This window comes from Notothenia coriiceps, unplaced genomic scaffold (genome assembly GCF_000735185.1).
Source record: "Notothenia coriiceps isolate Sejong01 unplaced genomic scaffold, NC01 NC01_scaffold00020078, whole genome shotgun sequence".
Lineage (NCBI taxonomy): Eukaryota > Metazoa > Chordata > Actinopteri > Perciformes > Nototheniidae > Notothenia > Notothenia coriiceps.
Window position 1 is genome coordinate 78,119 of NW_011352779.1, and position 23,118 is coordinate 101,236.

A 23,118-nucleotide genomic window follows, 5' to 3' on the forward strand; every position below is an offset into this window, starting at 1 on the left:
CTGACAAGTGGATCCAAGATGGCGTAGAAAGTAAAGCTAGGTAAGTGTTGACTTCCCATTTTCAGCCCTTTCAGTTGTCTTTTTCATCGCAAAGCCTCTGTCACGAATCCCCTCCACAAATCATTATGATAATGAAGAACGCTTTGAGTTCATGCAAGGATAAGAACACGATGTCACATCAATGATATGCGCCTAAACACCGTGGCAAAATTACAGGCCCGAACCCGTTTTGTTTCGGCCAAGCTAGCTAGCTAGCTAGCTAACACCAGCTAGCTTGCTAACATTAACAAACCAGCCAGCTATTCTTGTTGTGAGCTTGCCAGTTCGGTGCCAAGAAAGGTCGTGTTTTGGCTAGCAAGCTAACTGTTAGCAACGCATACTCTGGTTTGTGGCAATGCTGTTTACCCTGTGCAAACGCGAACGGCAAGTTAACCAACATTTCAGGGGACATTTTTTTCAGGGCTTTGTAACGCTGCCGTCATCGGTCTCACTTGCAACAGTCATGACAAGTTCAGTAGACAAACACCAGCTACAAATCTACCTATTGAAACGAGTCATTTCCAACGTGTGTGTTCATTAACGTATGCTCTATTGATATCTACTAAATGGACTTTGAGAAATGTGCAAGACTTACAGCCGTGTTTTCTACACGTTGCTGCAAACGATACTCTCGAGCCAAATAACGTTATGTCCGGATAAAAACAATCCCTTTTGGTTTTACAACTATCTTCATCAATAAACGTAGCTTTATATTTCACTTCACTGCAGTCGAAGCTGTAGGTTTTGTAGTAGGATGTCCAAGCTGGACATTAAAAACAAAGCAGGTGTCGACCCACTCTATCCCGCCAAACTATTTGTTGTTGCCCCTACGAAGTTGCTGGCTTTGCGAGCACCAACATTACATACATCTATTTTTACTGTTACAAATAGAAGTGTAAAATGTTGCATATGTTTTTAAATAACCTCTCTTAATTAGAGAAGTTACTGCGTTAAGATCAGTACTATGTTTGGTTTCATCTTTGACCCTATTTTCCATTTCCCCAGCAACTGACTGTCTGCTAGCTCAGGTGATTTATATGTTGTTCCTCTGTTGTAAAATAGTAATATTATAGTATGTCTTGGTTGCCACTCTGGCAATAATGTCAAGACATGATTGCCCTTTCATGTGGTGCATATGTTTCAGCAATGGTATTACTATTTAACATGTAGAATGTAAACACGCTTCCCATAATACATCTCTCTTGTGGGAGCAGGGGCCCGACCAGTGTTTCTTGTTTAAGATTCTCCAGAGAAGCTATGTGTGTTTTTGCAGTATGGGTGCTGCAACACTATTTTTTGTAATTGGCCAGTGGCTTTGTAATGCCATACAACCTATGCATAACATATCAACATATAGCACCATATAACATAGCTTAGTTTGCACAAACTCGAGTAGTGTCTTTCTGAAGAGATGGAGATTTGTGTGCTGTAACATTGTATTTGAGGAAAAAATAATATTGCATGTGGTGCAATCTTTTGTTTTTGTACCTATTGTTAGCCTAAGTGGTAATTTTTTGTAAAACAAAATGCAGCTGATGCATTTTACATTTGCTAAAGAATGTATCTGTATGTTATGGTCCTAAGGGACGCAAACAGGCTGATTCAAAGTCAGCTGCTACAAGCATAGTTGCCTGTTGCTCAGTAATCAAAACCTAACTATATGAAACACTTACTGCTATTTATTGCAAAATTACGCTTTAGTGGCAGAAGTACTCAGTGTTTGCCTTTTTTTTGCATTTGGTTTGGCATATACAATTCCCACAATGGGCCATCTGGTTGTTGATGTTTTCTGCTTTAACATACAGTAGCTGTCTGCTGCCTATTAAAGAACTAGCTGTCACAAATATACCCAAAATTACTGAGCCACAAATACACATTAAAATCAGTTTCTTTTGAGCGAGTCACAATTAAAAGCTGATTTTAACACGGTGGTGAGGGACAGGATGGAGATTCAGCATCAGCTAACTGTTCTGGAATTTTAATTTGAACCCAAAGTTGGTTTTGCAAGCTAGTTTAGCAAATAATCACAAAAATAAAGCTTTTGTGGCCACATTTCATGAGTCAATGTTTTATTTCTCCCAGCCTGAGCTGGTAAACTGAAATGCCAATGGTGAAATCAGTAGGGTGCAAATGAAACCAAAAGTTACTAAGCCATTGGCCAAGGTTGAGCATTTGATGCCCTGATGTTCCCCAGCAGGTCATTCTGTACCATCCTTATCCAGATCTGTGCTGGTCGGTGTGACAAGGGCATGCTGCCTCTTGTAATCTCAGTGAGAGGTTTACATTATCATGCTGTGGCCCTGGCCTGCGGCTTTTATGTTGACTGTTTCGGCATTGAAGAAATGTTGCTGGTGCCATCGAGACTCATGATGGGCATTCTAAAGTAAATTGCAATAATAGCTTTATCTTGCAATAACTACAAAGACAACGCGCACTTTAATTACGGTGTATGTTTATTTGTTAAATAATCAGTAACAGGTACTCCTGTAACAAAATGAAGATCACAGAAGATGCAGTCCGGAGGATGCGGCTGATCCAACATGGCTGTTCTTTGCACTGCATACATTGATTATCAACAATTGTTGTCTTTGAGTATCTGCTAAACTGAGAATATGTGTCTAATATCTTTAGCTAATCTTTTACATATCCTGTCTTTGCTCTTTTTTGTTTGTTTTGACAGTAATTGACTTGAAATGCCTTACATGACCAAGTGAGGGTACCCACGCTTCGAATGCATAAAACTTGGTTGGCATTTTAAGAAGAAAGCGATAAACAAATCCTCCCACTCATGAAGGTAATATTCACACTCTGGTGAGGATCCACAAGTTAAATACGAATTGAAGCCAGTCTAATTAATAAGTTGAGATTCAATGTATTTACCTGTTTGCATTATGTTCCTAAATATGCTAGTCTCTCCGGTGCATGTGAGCATGATGAATTCTCTACACCAGACATCTTCAACGTTTATCAGGCATGTATAAAAACTGTTTAAAAATGTATGAAATTTGGTTGCATATTAAACTGCGCCTACAATAACTTGTAGGGCGTCCTAAAGTATAGACATGCATTTTTATGATGCTAATAAACCTGAGTTAATTATTATTTCGCATTGGTTATTTAGCTCCTATGATTTTAAGTTTGCATACAAATAGACTGTTTTGTTTTTGCTAATAATGTTTAGTTCATGATGCCGTTGTGTCTATTTTAAGACATGTTTAAAAAAAAAAAAATTAAAACAACAATAATCAAACAGTAACTTTGAGGACCCTAGGGTTAGAGGCTGCCTAGAGTACATGCTCTGAATTACAGTCCACAATAGAGATTCAGTATATTGGCATGCATTCCCATATTATTATTCCCATATATTCTGTTTTAACCATTTGCCCCTGTGGCTATGAAGTGTCACAATGCACCCATTTCCTTCTGCATACTGTCCAGCACATCCTACTAGTCTTAAAAAAGGCTTCACATCATACATGATACATTATTATAATGCACTAAGTCTACGCAGTCAGATGATACCAAACCGTTGACTCCACTGTGGTTGGCTTTGGTGATGGAGATGATAACAAAAAAATGTCCCAGAAAATGCTTTAGGCTTCTCATGCTTCTCACTGCTTTCCCATTTGGTTACAGATGTATTTGAACGTACACAGTGTTAGCAAAGGGTTTGAATATATGGAATGTAAGAGCCTCATCCTCTCTTCCTGTTGATTTATGAAACAGATGAACCACATGAGGATATGACTCTTGGTGAGCTGACTTCCACATTGCATGCTATCACCCTCAAAACACAATTTTCGTCAGAGTAGAAAAAAGTACTATTTCTCAGAGCGCAAAAAGATTTCTTCAAATAACTTGTTTTATACAACCACCAGTTTAAAACCCATATACATTTGCATTACAATGATAAAAGAAAGATGTATACTTTCCTGGAATAATGAAATATTTTTATCCCAAAACATAGCGTTTGGTTTTAGATGTGTTGTGTGTCTTTCATTTAATGTCCTGGAGATTATAATAAAGTAACGTGTGACATTTCAATATCAGTTATATTTATGAGATTATAATGTAATGATATCAAGATTATAAGTGTACTTTACTGACTTGCATTGCATGTGGATTTCAAAGATGATTCTCCAGATCAATGGTCCTGACATACTTCATATAGGGGTGTACACATTTCCTTTTATCATTGAAGATTGATTGAACATTAAATCAACATCAATGTGAACATGTACATTTAAAAGCATCCTTTGCACTTTCTTTCTATACCTCTGATCTGCCGTCCTATCAACATGCCCTCATCCTCAGCTGGGGGGAATGTGGACATTTAAGTTATTATAAGATCATTTCCTGTAAATTCCACCTTGAGGAACTAAGTGTTCTTTTGCTAATAAGTGTGACACACAATGGGACTCGAGGCCTCCAAGTATTATTTACATTATATTACGTTTCAGTCAGATGCAAGAATAAGGACAGAAACTTTGTCTTACATGTTAAGTATGTATGGGAAGTGTTCCAACAACATGTGTGTTTGTGGGGAGTTTTATATTTCATATTTGATAACGTGACATGTATGCACTTACAAACATTCACAATAGTTATCTGACCTATTTGCATGTCCACTCTTGCACTTGTGCCAGTGAGCATGCTTGAGGTCATTACAAATCAACTGTAAAAGAAACACTGCCAAATGCCATGCAGGGAAAAGAAAGGCAGTTTTGAAGAATCAAATGTTTTGGGTCTACGATTTAAAAACTTTTGATAGACTTTTAATGAAGCCAAATTGAATAGTTTCCCACAAAGGAAGTTAGTTTAGTTTCTTCGTCCGGTACAGCAATCATTTAAGCAATCTCTAACCCAGTGTTACACTACAACATTGAAGATGATAAGCACCCCATCATTCACCTTAAATAGCTTGCAGCCAAATGTTGTCAGCCCAATATACACAGATAAGGTTGTTTACTCTAATCACCCCGGCTCCAGAAAAGATGTTCTTATTATTCTGCATTTTTTTTTTTTTGATTGCAGAAGTTTTGTCCCTGAGTCATGGCGGACAGGAGAGCGGAGAAGTCATGTGAAGAAGCAAGCAGATCGTTAGCAAGGCGGGAGTACGAGGCGGCAGTCAGCCACAGCACGGACGCCCTGGTGGTCCTTGCACCCCAAGCACCACCTTCGGGTGCCCCTGTCCCACAGAGCCCTACATCGCTAGTGGCTGCCACCGGACCCCTGCGCAGCCGGGCCCTGCTCTTCCGAATTGCTGCCTTCTTGCAGCTGGTAAGAACAGTGGCTTCCAATACATGGTGTTGTCTTAAGTGATCACCGTTTTCCTTCCTCCTATGTAGTTTTGTGGTACTGAAATACCTTTTTTTTAATTTGCTGTCGCACCAGTCAACCACATTTATGTTGGGGGATGGGGAACCCTGTTCTTGGAGAATTCAAAAACATCCCAATTTTTAGACGGTACCTTCCATTTCAGCGAAATAATAACATTTTCTCCTTTCCCTAAAATTGAGTCATCACACTCTAATGGCAGTGTACTTCTAATGACTTTGTACAATATCATCAAGAGAAAGAAATGAGAACAATAAACCATACTTTGTTCCTCCATGAGACTGTTATGTTATCTTCCCTAGCACTAACATTACACCAGTTACTTAAGCCCTAAGATTATGGAAACTACTTAAGTCTATAATGATAGTGTGAGGGACTCCGCTGTGAGGCAAAGATAGCCATTCTTGGAGCTTATGTGAAGCTCTGACCCTGCATCACAATATTCCCATTTGTTATGGTAACCACTTTCTTAAACCTTTATTTCTCCTTCTGCCAACAGAAAAATTATGATGAAGCAGATGAAGACTGCAAACATGGTAAGTGGCAATTCAGATTGGAACCATCTGCTGATACTGTACAGTAAAAATGTTTATACCTAGTGGCAGACAAAGTGTGTGTATATCTTACAGTGGGAAGCCTCTAACATGCATTAGTGTCAGCGTAGCAGGAAACATCTTACATTTGGACTTATTTCTTTGCAGAATCTAAGCTGTTAATAGGTTAATGTAATTGCTTAATTACTTCAATGTTTCAGAGAACAGACCTAAGCTAATGTACTGAATTAACTGTCCCTACCTGTTCCCTGTGTATTCTTCCTCCTGTCATAGTTCTGGCAGAAGAGGTGGCCAGAGGAGACGGTTCGCTACAGGCCAGCTTGCGCTCCATGCTGTTGGATGGCAGCCTGCAGGATGTTGCCAGCATCCTCTCCAAAGCCTTGTATGGAGAGCCAATGGTATGATTGATGGACAATGTACACAATATGTGCATACAGTCGGTCTACACATTGACTGTAATTAGAATGGACTACCAAATTCACATAAAGCTAAAATATTATGCCTGTTGAGGTCATACATTCCTCACCCTTCTGGAGGACAGATCTGGATAATGCTTCCTTAAAGCATTTAATAAGGTTGTGGGGGAATGTCATTAATTACATTTTTTTTGACAGAAAATAGTCTCCAATTGAGTGCTGCAGTGGTGACGTGTCTTTTCAGGCCGACCCGGAAGTAAGCTGCGCAAGGTTTCCCCTGACAAAAAAGCAATGGGATTTCTCCATAGGATTTTGGAATATTGTAAAGAATAAGATCTGTGGAAAACAAACCCGTTTGATAAATGCACGTTTTGTTCAGCCGGATAATCGCCACGTCTACCCTACTTTTATAATTTTCTAATCATAAATCTAATCGCCAGAAGCAAAATGCTAACGTCATGCTACAGTCGAGTACAGCAGGGTTGCAAGACTTCAACGTCACGCCAACTAAGATATTCAAAAATACAGATTCAAAATTGTACGAAGTTGAAGCATTTGTTTTAACAGTTTGCAAGAGCGCAGGTACTTGCTTTCAAGCAGAACAGGGGCAAACAAACTTAGCGGGAGTGTTTACGTGTACGGCGTAATGATGTACAACGTCCTTGACAACTTCTGTAGTCCTATTCAGCCACTTGTTAACAACCATCGTTTTTCAGACAGTTTAACTCTTCAAAATCACCAGTGGGGTCACTGCTGATGTATTTAATGTCGTAGAACAAAACGTAATTTATCTGTTAAATTTGTGTCAACCACAGACCTTATTTCCAGCTATTTTCCAAAAAGTAGTTAAAAAAAACCCATTGACTCTGAGACGAGGGAAGTGGTCAAATGCTAACTCACTTCCGGGTTTTAGGACTCGTTCCTGCACCACTCTATAGGGCCTATTTTCCTTATTGACTGACCCTACTCTAAATGAGCGCCTGTCTCACCTCCTCAATTAAAGATCCCAGCAGAGCTTATCTGGTCCTGTTTTTAATTAGGTACATGTATTTTCTATACATGTACCTGATTTGAGTCATCTGATACATTTTAGAACAAGCAAAAATAGAAAGCTATGGACATTTAAATGAAAGGGTCACTCATTGATTGAATTAGACCTAGGAAAAACTGTTGGCAGGTGCCTGCATCCTAAGTGCTGTGTATCAAATGACAACACACTTGTGTGACACATAGCACAGCTAAACTCTACAGCAGGGGTGGGGAACCTTTTTCCTCTCAAGGGCCTTTTCAATTTTTTCAACATCCTCCGAGGGCCGTACAAATTATTGACCTCTGCTTAAAAATACTAAAATCACAGCCCATTCATTTCGCCTTTCTTTCAGGCTGTGCAAAGAAACAGCAACCTCTTAATCCAGATATCTCACAATGACTCGGTTTGGCATGACCACCAAAACAGAAAGATATGGACACAATATGTGTGCAAATGTATTTAGTTTCCTTTCCATGTGGACATGATTTAAGTGGGGGGGGGACCTAACCTCCTCTAGGGGGGTCCTGGGGGCATGCTCTTCCAGGAAGATATATATATATTTTTAAATGTTGAAGTTAAAAGCATCAATCTGGTGCACTTTGAGAGCAACATTAGGAGATCTATGGATACATCTCTCAACATCCATTATGAAACAGAACTCTAACCAGATTTACTTTTTCTTTATGGATATTTTACAAATCACTCCCTTTTCAAACTGTATTCTTGTTTATTAATAAGAACTTTTTTTTACTGTCATATAGTATTTTATACCCGTTTGCTTTATTCTCTTATTTTTTTATAACTATAATGATCATATAAAGATGTGCCTTTACCTCACTGGTTGTAGAAAAAGCTTCTTATATTTGTTAGCATAGCTAGCTAACCAGATGCTAATAACAACAAAGTTATTGACTGTATGATCAGTATGACAGATGAAAAGATCGCCACATATACCACGTGATGACACGTTAGGCTCGTGTTGTGTTCAAGGACACTGACCGTGGCCAGTAAAAACAGGCACTCGCTTGTTTAATTCTTTTGCGGTCTAGATTTATTAAATTTTTTTCTTTTTTTGTTTGTGTTTATAAATTACCTCGAGGGCCGTACCAAATGGTCTCGTGGTCCGTATATGGCCCGGAGGTCCCCCACCCCTGCTCTACACTGTGTAGTTCCAATTTACCACATTAATATACAAAAATAAAAGCAGGATTAGTTGAGGGAAGACCAAGACAGTGTTATATATAGTCTGATGTGTTAAAAGTGGAAGTAAAAAGAGGGGTGCTATCACATGAGAAAACAGGCCCAAACTATGTCAGGAAAATGTTTGTTTTTGAGGGAGAGAGAGACAGGATTGTCCATGGAGAATGTTGGAGGACCTTGTGGCCAAGCTCAACCTGTGTGTGTGTGTGTGTGTGTGTGTGTGTGTGTGCGTGGCAGTGGGCAGGAAGTGGTTGAAAACAGGAGCAGAGTGGAGCTGAGGGAGGCACCTTGGCAGCAAAATACATGTTGATTTATAAAGACATTGGCTAGGTTTAGCAAAGAGAGGAGAAGTCAGCTAGGAGAAAATGGGGAAACAAGAAAGTCACCCTGTTAAATCCACAAAGTAACACTTTCATAAGTGAATAACACCTCACTTTATTTTAGAAATTAGTTTTCAAATATCTTTAGTAGGCCTCATAGTCATCCAACAGTAGTTTGAAACCTTATCAATACTAACTTACTCAGCTCTGATACATAAACTATTTGGATTAGCCTGAAAACTGTTTGTTATTTATTTTTTCTAAAAGGTCTTCTATGTTTTTTTATTTATTTTAATTGTTTATTTGGCAGGGACATTGCACATTAATGAACACTTAAAACAATAAATGTGTCAAGCGCAAATATGACGGATTTAGCTTTGAGCTACTTTCCATCGCAGTCCCTCACATAAAACATTTAAGAGAATGACATTTACAAACATAGCTAAATGTGTTGCCTTATCATCATGTTCTTCAACATTCAAAATTAAAAACTATCTGAACACCAAAAAAAGTACATAAACATCTTCATTATTGCCTTCTTTTTTTTTTTAAATAAAGTCTTAATGAAAAATCCACCAATATTAATTGTTGAATGATAAAGTCCTTAGTAAGCACCTATGTGTGCTATATGCACTTCATCTAGATATTGCACTTTTTTTTCTTTTCACACTTGTATAATCCAGTTTCTAAATGAATGGGTGGTGATGGATTTACATCTTGCCTGTAGATACTTGAAAAGGACAATATAAATGTGATTACACCAAACAACCTTTGCCAGTTTATACAAAGTCATTTGTTTTATAGTGATCATAGCATTTATTTATAAAATAAAGTATGTTATAATGAAAATGCTTTTCTCCTTTCTCAAACAGAATGGCATTGTTGCAAAAGACCTTTCCAGATTAAAAATGCTCTTCTCAGAAGTAGAGGTAAGTGTCTTCATCTGGTTGCAAGCTGCCTTACTGTTGTGCTGTCTTTTAACAGGTGATGTACAACTAATAATAATATTTTTTCTGTCCCAACCTCCACCCACTCTGCCCAATCGTTGTCCTTGTCAGTCTATAAACGGGGAGATGGCACCAGAATACACAGGGGACCAGGAGGAAGGTGAGCAAATAAGTAGCATGGGTCATTTTCAATACTTCCCGAAACTGACAATATACCTGGTACCAAAGACACCAAAGACTTCGAACAGAAGATGATTTATGTTTAGAAAGTCTTAAATAAGCCAGTTGGCAGATTTGCAACTGACTCTTAACGGGTTACAAGCTGGCTGATAGTCAGTTTACAAAGTTTTTAAATGTTTTTCTTGGCTTAGTGTTATATTGACCACTTGGCTTTGTGTTTTCACAGAGGTCCAAGAAGGCTGGCAATTCCGACCTCCTCCCCGAGGAGTCACCAGCAGTGAGGAGTACACACTCTGTAAAAGGTAATGCAAACTGGCTTGTTATTTACAGTATATGTTGTATATTAAAACAATGTAAAATGCTGGCCAAAAAATTGCTGTTTTTGTTTAATATAAAAAAAGTCAACTTTAATGTCAAGCTTTCAGTTTGTGTGTACAGACAGAGATCCAAATGACGTTTCCAACAATCCCGAATACAAAAATACAATTATACAATATACAGATATGTAAATCCTATATACATAATCAACAGACACATTTACACATCTGCACACATTAAGATAAAAAACACAATAATCAACATACAAAATAACAGTCACTTCAATGTCAAAATCTTTGGGAATTAGTGCAAGATGATAATGAAAGATGAAATGTAGCAAATCCTCATATTTCTGGGAAACATTTCACTTCACAAACATGTTTTCAGGTATCTTTTGTGTTTTCATGACGTAACACAATTAGTTGTAATTCTCAGAGATGTGTTTTTTTAGTTGATTGACTACTTGTCAGCAGCAGTTGAACACTCACTTTGTCTTTGCTGTAGGTACTTGGAGCAGGGTCTTTGTCGGTACGGGGCCCAGTGTACGTCAGCCCACTCTCAGGAGGAGCTGATGGAGTGGCAGAAGCGTTATGCGTCACGCCTCATCCGCCTCAAACAGCATCAGGAGAGCAAACACTTCACAGAGAACTACATGGAGAACCTGATAGAGAAGTGGATGAATTCCCTCAGCCCAGAGAAAGTGGTGAGTGCATGCGAGATCAAAAAAAGCTCAACGGATAGAAAACAAGAAAATACGATGCAAATCCATGAGTTCACTTCCTTATAAGCCCCCCTAACACAAACATGTGTCGTGTAGTGATTTTGTTAGAAGCCTCACCTTTGTAAGTCTAATGGGGTAGTTGTGCTTCGATGTTAAGATTAAATATATATATATATTTTTTTTTCCTGTTTGCATATTATTATTTTATAACTTAAGAATTTGAGTATCCCATATTTGCACAGCAATAATAAACTATGTTAACCCCTGTCCGGGCAGTCTTTTGTATCCGAACCAGACAAGCTAACATAGTTATTATTTTCCTAAGCTGTGATTATTGAAGGAGGCCCATTCATAAACATTTATAGAACTAACCACCCCTACACCTTGATCTTTGAGGAATACAGTATGTGATATGTGCATGTCGAGCAGTGAACTTAATTGTAACCACTTGTCTTTTCTTCCTAGCTAAGTGACTATTTAGATGGAGTGGCAGTAGAAACCAGCTCCAGCCTCTCTGTTACTGTTGCCGCCAAAAAATCTGCCCACTCCTGGACCTTCTCGTTCTTGTGCAAGGTACGATGATATGTTTAACACCAACTATGTACAGATCCAAGTGTTTAACCAGGTCATTTATCAGTACAACACTGAACACAAGGCAACATGCCAGTGCTAGCTGTTGGTCCTAAGCATCTTTTGTTTGTTTGTCTTTTTTATCTCCGTCTCCTTGACTAGCCGGCTAGAAAGCTGTTCCGCATCGCCCTGCTCTACGATGCCCACCGGCCGCACTTCTTCATCACAGGGGTCTCATCTGAGGAGCGGCTGCAGACCCTCCCCAAAGGCTGCCAAGAGTGGACCCCAGGAGAGGAAACAGCAGGTATGCACTGGCTTATTAACGTTACAGTGACAGTCTTTTTTGTGTTTGTTTGCAACGCAATTTTAAAAGTATTTACACTAAACCATTCTGTTGTTACAGTGGCGCCAGACAATGGCCTGGACCATTGTATCTACAAGGTAACGGTGGGCTTCAGCACAGAAATCTTCGGTACCTTCCGACAGACCGCTGTTTTTGACTTTGGCTCAGAACCTGTGCTGATGAAGCGAATCATGGTGGATGCTGCCTCGATTGAAGGTAAGCTAAAGGCAATAAGGTCATGGCGAGTCATTAGCAAGCTTTCCTGATTTATATCAAATTAATTAAAGTACTTTTTAATAAAATGGTATCTATTCAGACAACAGTTCTTTATATTGGTGTCAAATTGTAGATAGTTTTCTAATCACGTTTGAATAGGTATTTCAATTGGTTAAAACAAGCTGCTACAGTAATCAAATCTGTCAATAACCTTCTAGTCCTTTCAGTGTGTTAATTTGTACCAAAACATCTAAATATCCATTTTGTTTTCAGACCTGGAACATCTGCAGGCAGCCAGGCAGCAGCTCTTGACCACTACGAAGCGCTGGGACCCCTCCTGTAAGACCATCGTAGAATTTGTTCCTAATGAGACGATGGCAGACCTGGAGCGCAGCCTCCTCTCCAGATATCAGATCCCTCTATCGGCCGACCAGCTCTTCACCCAGTCAGTCCTGGACAAGACTCTGACCAAAGAGAACTACCAGGCCCGGCTGCATGACTTGCTCTACATTGAAGAGATTGCACAGTATAAGGAAGTTAGCAAGTGAGTATACACGTTTCTATGGTTTCCTACAGGGATAGTCAAATGGGTTTTTCACAAGAGTACATCATAAATCTGAATAATATTTCATATCTCGGGAATAAATAATAAAACCCGCAAAACAAATTGATGTTGAATTCCTTACGCAGTGGAAGCAAGGTCATTAAAATGATTATGAATTTACTGTAAACTGCTTTAATAAGATGATAACAGTGTAAGTTCAGTTTGAGCCTGCTTGGTGATATAAATGTTATCCAGTAGGTAATCATACCAGATCGTCATTCTCCACTGATGAAAGCAACTCTAAGACTTTTCATTTCCGTGACAGTCTGTTATATATGTGTATGTAATTTGTATCTTGTAAACGATTTAAAATGAACAAAACCAAAGCTTGTTTATAGTCCCTAGAACATGAAGAATCATTTATTGGTTAACCACCAATACATTGAGTTTCTTTTTATGTTATGTGAACCCACCACAAGATGTCAGACTCAACCTTTCTTGTGAATTGTGTGCATTTTAGAGAGAGAGAGGGAGAGAGAGAGAGAGCGTATGTAACTCACACACAGCTGGACTCAAAGTGTCAGTTTCATTTAATAACGCTTATCTAAGGTTATTCCTTTGTGTGGAAAATAGTGTTTTTTTCCCTCTAGAGTAGACGATTGTTATTCCATACCTGCCGCTCCACTGGTTTATGCGAGCACAGTGGACCCTCCCCCACCACTTCAAATGTCTCAGCTTTCTTTTTTGTTCACAGTTTGATGTTTTACTCATGACTTATGGCGTCATTTGGCTTTTTAAGGAGTAACACTCACCTGCAGTGTAAAATGTTATTTCAATCCAATTAATTTCCTGTGTGCATATGAATAATCTCACTGCCTACTAATACATCCGTGTCCCGGTTGGCTCTAAGGCTTCTCACGGCTGATTGAGTTTCAGCAGGAGATCTCAGGGTTAGGAGTGGATTCCTTTCATTGGAGTACTACGGTTGTTTGAATGCAACATATGACTTAAAATAAACCCCAATTAGAATATCTCTCTGAATAATCTCACACTAGATTGATTTCCTGCTCAATGCGTCATGGTCATGAAGCATCACTTGATTATCTAAAGTGGTCCTCCATTACTCACCCCATGTTCAACATGTCTTGCTGTTTTCCTGTTTCCTGCTGTAGAGATAGTATAGCCAGAACGCTGATGTAAAACCATAGCAAAAAACCTCAAGAGTCCAGTACAGAATATGTTCACTCATCTGTCAATCATCCATCACAGTTTATCACCAATATTGCTTTTCTATCTCATCACTTCATTTCACAGCAGATAGGCAATGTAATACAAGCTTGAACTGAAAGAACCAAAACGTGCTTGGACATACTTTCTGCTACTGGTTGACTTGACATACGAAAAATAATTTGTCTGTCCTTTAAGGTTCCTCGCTGATTTTATTTTTAAGCCTTTTACACATTTAAAGAAAATATGTTTGTTTGGATTTTTTACTTTTAGCTTTGCTTTACAATGGCAAATGCACAAACCTGCAAATACGTTAGGCCCAGCTACAAAGTGGTCATCTCTCTGCTCAACAATACAATACAGCTGATGTTTAATGTGTGTGATGATAATATCAGTAAATGGTCTGCAGGTCCTTAAGGGGTCTCTGTGTTGAGTCAACACTCCGAAAATACACACATGCCTGAGGCTTGCATACATGATTCATTACAAAGGTGATAGGATCACGATCTGTTTATCATATCTTTTTAATGGCTGTGTCTAGGGTTGTTGTGTGGTATACACATACTAAACTGTTAAAGAACAAAAGGGAGACTAAAACCATTTAACTGTTACTTATTAGTCATTGCTAATCACCTTGACAACGCCTACTTAGTTAAAGGCACTGCTTGATGCACTGACTATTATTTAATAAGTCTAGACCAGCTTCTCTTTAAGAGAATAAAGATCATGCCTGCAGTGCAGTGTGAATATTTAAATGTACAATTATGTGTATGTGGCATAAGGCTGAACTTCTACAGGGTTAGAAGGTCCATTAAAGGAAGGATATACATTTGCCTCTGTCACAGGAGAACATGTGATACTGGGACTAGTATGTAAATAACATACCACAGAACATTAATCTGATTGCTATAATGTTTACTTTGATGTATTAACTAAAGCTAAACGTCTACAACGTCATAACCAAATATCCATGTGTGTCCCTCCAGGTTTAACATCAAGGTGAATCTCCAGCTAGTCACCAGCTTCATGCTGACGGGCATCTCTGTTGGAGCCAAGTATGCCCAGAATGGACAGCTCTTTGCACGCTTCAAACTCACTGAAACACTCTCTGAGGTAACTGAACTGGTTAAAGAGCATCTTGCAGGTTTTTTTTTTTTCTACATTTATGCTTAACCTTGCATGAAAATTACAATTTAAAAAAGTGAATCTAGGATTTGATATGTTTTACGAGACATAAGGGCAGGAATTCAGAGGGAAAGGAGCAATTTTGAGCTCTGCTCTTAAATACGGCTTTTTTTTAAGGTCATACGTCAAACGCGTCATATTACATCACACAGGGGACACATCTCCGCTCTCTGACCGCGGGTATAGTAGAGTTGCGTTGAGTTGAGCGGTTGTGTTTTAGTGAGCTGGTATTTTTCGGTAGTTTTACATTGTATTTCACCATTTGTAATCATGGTGCAGTATTGTGTTTGTGCAGGTTGCACAAATACCAGCCTGTCAGGACATTGAGTCCACAGTAAAAAGGACCGGAGCTAGCGTTCGTTCCTGGGTGCGTTGTGCATCCACCTCCCTGCAGCACATACGTTTTCCTAATAAAGCTGTCACTGTAGTGTATATTTCTGTATATTTGTTTGAAAATCTAGTGTATTCATCATTTTCCTACACATTTATTCACAGGTGTCTTTAACCTGGAAGTTGCTCTTTAAGTTGTCCATTGTTATTATCAACACGGTTTTCTGTTTGATCACGTTTAATTACTTAAAAGACACCTATCATGCTATATTTAAATGATATATTGTAGGGCCATACCTATATAAGGTATATTTATACATTTCTGTTTTCAAAATACCAAACAGATCCTGCATTTTAGCCATGCCTCATTTTGCTCTATTTGCTGTTCTCCAGCTCTGTTTTTGCAGCGGGCTGATTCTATGAGCTGCAGTTGACCACGCCCCCCTGCAGGAGAGGGGAGCGTGCTCTGATCAAGTCAGAAGAGGGGGAGAAAAAGAGATCTCCGTCCTCCGTGTTTTATTATATGATTGTATAGAGTCGTTATTCATTTGTTTTAAAGCTCAATAAATAACAAAGAAGACCTTTGACCGGCACTTTTCTAATTTTGTCCGGAAGATTTAAACTTTAACGGACATCAACTGAAACTCTGCCGCACGGTCCCCTCGTTCCTTGGAAGAGGCAGAGAGGTGGGTGTTTGTCATCTGCTGGTGGACTAACCGGAGAGAATTACAGTGCTTGCCTCGACGGGGAGGGATTGCATTGAATTACAGCAGCGGGAGCAAACACTTGAAGGGCAACCATGGCAACCATGCGCGGGAAGTCTTCTTCGCTGCTTTTGTGGCAGACTACAGCGCCACTTACAGGCCTGGCATATGTACTACAGCGTCTCCAGCGCTTTCGAGCGTCAATGGCCGGCCGTGGCCCAACCTCTCATTCCCCTGATAGGTGGAGAATTGACCAATAGCCGTAGCGCCACTTTACTGACGTCAGTAAAGTGTTCAAATCTGGATCCGTTTTGATCAGATCCGTTGCAGCCCCTTTTTTAGAGATTTGGGTATGGAGGGAAATAGAGAGGGTTGTGTTTTCTGACACTTGATGAGTTCCCTGGAACACCGGGGACACATATTCATGTATAAAAGATGTACAAAAGTCCATTTTGCATGATAGGTCCCCTTTAAAGTAACATTGTCTTTTTTCTCACCTCAGGACACATTGGCTGGACGGCTAGTGATGACCAAGGTGAATTCAGTCCTCGTGCTGCCGTTAGCCCGTGATGGGTACAGCAACCATCCGCCCCCCGGGGTGAAAGAGCGTGTTTACGAGGCTGTGATTGAGGAGAAAACCAAGGACTACATCTTCCTGAGGATCTGCAAGAACTGTGTGGAGGAGCTTGGGCTACTGCCGGACAGAGAATTACAGGTATGGTCTGCAGCAAGGGACAAGCAGGCACACAGAAGTGCTACAGCATGAGGCTGTACTGCTGTCACTGCCATAAGATACATGAGAGTGGGGAACTGACATTAGTGGAAAGGGCAGGCTCATGATGGCTTTCACACATGGCATTTGGTGACTAAGAGATGTTATTGGGCAAGAATCTCGGAATTTCTTGGCCCTCAAAATATTTATGAGATGTAAAGGATCACTTGTTGATCAGCATTTTAAAAAGTGGTTACAGTACTAGTAAGGACTTTTGGGGGGAAAACCTGTCTGTTGTCCTGTCTGTCAGTGTGCGCTTTGATGGCAAATCTCATGTCAGGATCCCATTTTATTAGAAATCTCCACCCGTATTGAGTGACTATCTTCAGCAGCATCATCTTGATCTACTTCCCCCTCCAGCCGGAACATTGGCAGACGTGTTAATAGTCATCATAACTATCCTCCCCCTGTCTCTGTGGGAGCATCATCTTCCATGTGATGCTGCTACTACCTTCTTTACGTACTTCAATTTCCTTTCCCCATCTCCTCTATGGGCTCTTAATATATTTTCACATAGCCTTGATGTTTTATGCTCCTCTTGCATATATCACACTTTCCTGTTCTTGTGTTCTTGAAAGTATTTCTCCTTCTTGCTTTCTTGCTCCTCCCCACTCTCCTCCTGTTTTCACGCTTTTTATCGCTAGTTTGTTTTTCCTTCTCAACTTCTGATTTTTACACTCGTATCCTTAAGGCATTGCATCATTCAAAGTATACCTGTTAGTAATACGTCTCTGTTTGTATGAAAAAGAGGCCCTTTATCAGTAGCAGTAAAAAAACATCTTAGTGGTTACATCAAACTAGTGTAAGCCAAGGAGTTGAGTATAAATGTAAATGGACCACGGCTTCCCGAGAAAACAAGGTTAAAAGATATCGAAAGGTGGATATACACGTAGGCCTTTTTATTCATGTCTACACAGTGACATGTTGTATGGGTGGGATCACTCGAGGTCTAGAGAAATGTATTTGAACAGAAAAAGTGATAAACCTAATGATTATTGAACTCCAGAAGACACTATTGTGGTCTTGATTGTTTGGTTAAAAAAAATATCTAACTTGAGCCCTCATGCTTAATAGTAACCAAATATTATTTATAGTTATATTGCACATATTACTTGTGTTGTTTTTAAATGAATATGGGTTCTTTATGAATCATTAAAGAGGCTGAGTTAAAGGTGGGGTAGGTAAGTTTGAGAAACCGGCTCGAGATACACTTTTTGTTATATTCCATGGCGTGCTCTTAACATCCCGATAGCAATGAATATCTGAAGTGCTTTGACAAAAAATCCATACAAAAAAATGTCATCTGTGGAAGCTGTAGTACTGTAAAAAGCACGACCAATCATTTTAGCCGGCCCGGCTAAAATAACTGGATGGCCTACCTGCCTGTCAGCCTTCCATCTGTGCACAAACTTTTCTCATGCCCTCATTGGTCATGTGCACGTTCGTGTGTGTTGGAGGAGGGGCTCTGTAAGGAAGTGGCAGATTTTTTTCGGCTGTGTATTTTCAAATTCTAGCCACTCGAGCTGGTTTCTCAAGCTTACCTACCCCACCTTTAAACCAAACATTAATATATTTTATCCAAAATCATACAGCACAAAAAAAGGCTTTGATTGAATTGCTTATAGAATGGTATCCTTGTCCTGTCGATGGATATAGGTTGAATGCTTGTTTTACATTGCTTGCTTAATAAACTGTCTGTCTTGTCTTTGTGTCAGGTGGAGCTCCAGTTCCAGCTGAACAGACTGCCGCTCTGTGAGATGCAATATGCCCTGGATCGCATCAAAGATAACGGCATCCTCTTCCCTGACATCGCCCTTAACCCCACCATCCCCTGGAGCCCCAACAGGTGTGTGTTCACCATCTGCACAACCAGGCATTTCACTGCTGATCAAAAACTATTTTAATCCAAGGCAACCATTGATATTTTATTCTGATTATCGTTGCTACCTCCTGCGTGCCTTCATTTATTCATTTAATAAGAAATCTGGGAAAAATCTCACATACAAATGAATGAAGGCACAATCAAATGTTAATTTACACACATGACAGACTGTCTATGTGGCATTGAAGATGACATTTGTATTCATATTGGATTAAAGTTCTAGATTTTACATTATTTCAAACCCGAGGGAAGATCTTTACAGCGTTCACACCCATTCGCTTGTAGGAAATACTGCTAATCCTAAAGTGCTATTTCAGAGGACTTCCTTTAATACCTGCAAATCACTTTAGCTCGACAAAATGCCCTGACAGAGAGGACACCACATTCATTTGAGAGTGGACTGAACATCCCTTGTTTTTCTACAGAATATGATTGAACTGGACTTTAGTTTGAGTTGGAATTTGGATCAATCATTTGTTTCATATAATGTTTGCCCAGGTGTTCATTTTCCTGAATTTGAGTTTTTAAAGTTTCTTTATGGTGGTTATTCATTCACTGCGCTAGTCTGTAAATACAAATAAAATGTTTGTTGTTTTTGTTAATTATAGTAATGTCTCAAGTTTTCTAACATGTGAACAAGACAAGAGATAGTTGAATAAGTTGAGCTATGACACCAATGTGCTGCCTTCCTTTCGCATTTGTGAAAGAAGTAAAGTAGGCATATTGTAATAGAACCCCATTAAGTTCATCCATCCACCTCTGTTATAAACTCACACACACAATCCGATATCTCTAAGCCCCCCAGCTATGTTGCAGTTGGAGCTCCATCAGTTGGTGTTGGTGGATTCACAGCTTTAGAGGATGCAGTCTTCATAATGAGGACAGTAATGCGAGAAGCTACACGCTACAGTCTATCACATGTGTGCATCTCTCTCTTCTACCCATGTATGTATAGTGAAGATGACTGAAGACACATACACCCACGTTGGTGAACAAGTGTTTCTCCTTTCTGTGTTTCTGGATGTTACCCATGCCTTTTGCACATTCATGAGGAAATGCGTTGGCACACTGTCTGTGGTTTCCCCACCATGGCTGTTTGGTAATTAAAAACGTGGGTGCTCGTTACATGTAAATAAATACATTTGATTCCTTACTTCAACAGCAAATACACACTCGCAAGACTTGAGTTGTTGTCCTGACCTATGTGCATGTCATATTTAATAGTGCTAATGTGAAACCTACAATGAAGTCAACTGTGTAATACAATGAAAGAACATTCACTATGGAATTCTAGCTAATAAAGTATCCAACAGGCAGTAAGGGCTGCCATCGTTACACACAGTTTGTCCATCATCTGACATGTGTACATGTATTTGTGCTTATGTTTATCTATTTATTAGTTTCTCACTTGTTGATGCAATGCAAAATGCATAAGCTAAGGGACTGAGTAGTTTGACCTTTGTTCAACCTCCTCCATTCCTTACCCACTTAACACTCCTTTTGATCCTGCTCTCTTTTATTATCTCCTATTTTCTTTCTTGTACTATTTCCCCCTAAAGCTTTTCCCCCCAGTCTATTCCCACCCACCTACATTAATCCCAAACACCCCTCCCACCACCCCCTTCTCTTGCAACTTCTTAAGTTTTGATTTTGAGTGTGTGCAATATTTCCTATCTTTTTGGGCAGTATCTTTTCTTTCTCAGTTATCTCTGTCCCACTGAGGTTAATTAGGTGACAGAAGGTCTCATTGTGTTCAAAGCTATATATGTTTGATATGTCTTTTTATAAAGCAATATTTTATGTAAATGAACAAAAACGGCTACTTTTCGTATTTTGATTCCTCAAATAATTTCCTCATTCTCCCTTTGCCCTTTAGGCAGTGGGACGAGCAGCTGGACCCCCGTCTGAATGCCAAGCAGAAAGAGGCCATCCTGGCCATCACCACACCGTGCTCCATTCAACTGCCCCCCATCCTCATCATCGGGCCCTACGGCACCGGCAAGACCTTCACCCTGGCCCAGGCTGTCAAGCACATCCTCCGCCAGGACGATAGCAGGTCTGTTCACAGGCTTTCTTGTTTTACATTTTAATCTCTGTTGCTTTTTTCTTTTTCCCCCCATTTGTTATTAGGAAATGTGCACCTTGTTAACAATCGATTACCTTCCAATACTACTGTAGACCCCTGTTCTCTCTATTTCATCCTTTAGTATTGAATAATGTGCTTTCTTAATCAAACCCAAGAACATTTATAGATAAATACTTTATATCACCCTACCTTGCTTCTCATCATCCAAAAAGTCTTTGTCCCAAAGAAGGCTTCACAAATTGTGGGTTTCTATGAAAATCAAGGTTTTCTTATATTTTGTATCTGAAAGCAAATAACTTTTATACTTACACCACTTTATGACTTGGTTTTTTATTATTATATATTTTTTTCTCTCTGTAGGTCAGCACGAATAGCTCAAAGGTTTCTGGTGTTAAGCAGACAGTCATTTAGAGTGTCTTCACATGTTGAAGGGCTTTCAGCTTTAGTGTTAGGAAACTCAGTACCTGTGAAGAAAATGTTCAGTCTTTGATATTGATCAACAAACATCACCTTTCTCTCAGATTTATATTTGCTATACGCAATCAACATTTTCCCATGAGCTCATTAATATACTCTCACTACAAGTATGTCTAAAACAATCATACAATAAATCCTAGTGTCTTGAAGATGATATCATATTATCTCACACCTCATAGTAAAATAAAGCACAATTCATTAGTGTTACAACCTTGCATGTTTTAAACATTGCTGATTTTATGTTATTAAACTACCTTTTAGCCATCTTGGCATTTAATCGGCAACCTGGAGGTCTCATGCCTCAATCTTTGAACTTCCACACTCTCTGTGGAATAATAGATGCTACAATGTGATGGAGTATTTTGAGGGAAGGAGAAGGTCATGTAGATGTGTGCATACATTTGGCATCATTCAGAGTTTCTTTAGAGGTCAGGGGAGGTCAGTCCGAGGGCGTGATCAATATTGCAGATTGTGCATCGGTTTCAGATTTAGCTCCAGGGCAACAGCATCCTTGGGTTTGACATTAAAAATCAAGGTGTGTGTGTGTGTGTGTGTGTGTGTGTGTGTGTGTGTGTGTGTGTGTGTGTGTGTGTGTGTGTGTGTGTGTGTGTGTGTGTGTGTGTGTGTGTGTGTGTGTGTGTGTGTGTGTGTGTGTGTGTGTGTGTGTGTGTGTGTGTGTGTGTGTGATGCTGTCTGGGTGTGTAGGAGTGCATGTGTCATCCCTGGAGGACAATGAGTGCTGGTCATTTGGATGAATTTGTGTCATTTGTGGTGGATGCCCATGGTTAGTTTGATAATCAACGCAGTTCCTGGGCCGGAATGTATTCCCATTTAAACCATAATCTGATCAATCAAGTTCTGTTCTGAGGTAGCTAATCAGCTAACGGGCACCACCTGCTTGCACACACACACACACACACACACACACACACACAGGAGGAGGGAAAAATGCACACACAAATGACCTAACGACCCAGGGTCGTAACAGTGTGGCTTGATATTGAGTAAGAGCATTTTTCCGCGATCCCAACTTAGCAGCCCGAAAAACGTTTAGCCATTTAAACAGTAGATACCTTGTTTGTTTTAAACATCATAAATACACAAACAACAATGAATACTTACAGGTTGTGTACCCGAATCTCCTGCTGGTCCAAACAAAGTAGGAACAGCATCGTTCTTCAGTGCCCTACGCTGTACATATCCGGCATGAATCGCTGAAAGGTTTGTGAAGTTTGTGAAAGGCTAGCAGAGGGTGCGGCCATAGCTCTGGGCGTGGCTACTGGGTATCCCTACGTAGCGATACCCAGGAAGAACGAGGCGTTTTGGGGAGGTCTTTTCTGTGTTAGTTTTACTCCCTACCAGTTGCGGCTCCAGAGTATTTTTGTTGGGTAATCTATGGTAGGGCTAATCCACACAGTGGTGGGGCTCAAGTCAGTATTTGCAATGTAATTACATACACGCTCCCCTTGACAGTGAAACGCCACGCGTGAGGTTTAGATTATTTCCCTGTCTCAATCCAAATTGAACTGTATGAAATAAAAAGGGCGACCTGGAGCCAATCCTGCAATTTCCCCACAGGTGAAAGAGTTGAAAACCCAACCCCTGCAGGGGTCTCTGGGGGATGGTCCCCCAGGAGATTTTTTGAAATTTTAACATAAAATACACATTCTGGTACTCTCTTGAGAAGAAAAATAAATAAATCTATTACTACACGACATAT

General features: G+C 39.7%; 1 protein-coding gene across 1 annotated transcript in view; it reads left to right on the forward strand.

Moving 5' to 3' along the window:
* Positions 1-23,118, forward strand: part of helz (helicase with zinc finger) — a 59,462-nt gene continuing 36,344 nt past the window's right edge. Inside the window, exons 1-18 of the mRNA XM_010779283.1 lie at positions 1-40; positions 2,720-2,833; positions 2,950-3,010; positions 5,074-5,319; positions 5,876-5,912; positions 6,204-6,328; positions 9,769-9,825; positions 9,955-10,003; positions 10,250-10,325; positions 10,846-11,044; positions 11,528-11,635; positions 11,795-11,936; positions 12,036-12,191; positions 12,465-12,735; positions 14,949-15,075; positions 16,684-16,896; positions 18,669-18,799; positions 20,712-20,891. Coding sequence (XP_010777585.1) covers positions 5,092-5,319; positions 5,876-5,912; positions 6,204-6,328; positions 9,769-9,825; positions 9,955-10,003; positions 10,250-10,325; positions 10,846-11,044; positions 11,528-11,635; positions 11,795-11,936; positions 12,036-12,191; positions 12,465-12,735; positions 14,949-15,075; positions 16,684-16,896; positions 18,669-18,799; positions 20,712-20,891 — 2,099 coding nt within the window. The 5' untranslated portion in view covers positions 1-40; positions 2,720-2,833; positions 2,950-3,010; positions 5,074-5,091. The remainder of the gene's footprint in view (positions 41-2,719; positions 2,834-2,949; positions 3,011-5,073; positions 5,320-5,875; positions 5,913-6,203; positions 6,329-9,768; positions 9,826-9,954; positions 10,004-10,249; positions 10,326-10,845; positions 11,045-11,527; positions 11,636-11,794; positions 11,937-12,035; positions 12,192-12,464; positions 12,736-14,948; positions 15,076-16,683; positions 16,897-18,668; positions 18,800-20,711; positions 20,892-23,118) is intronic.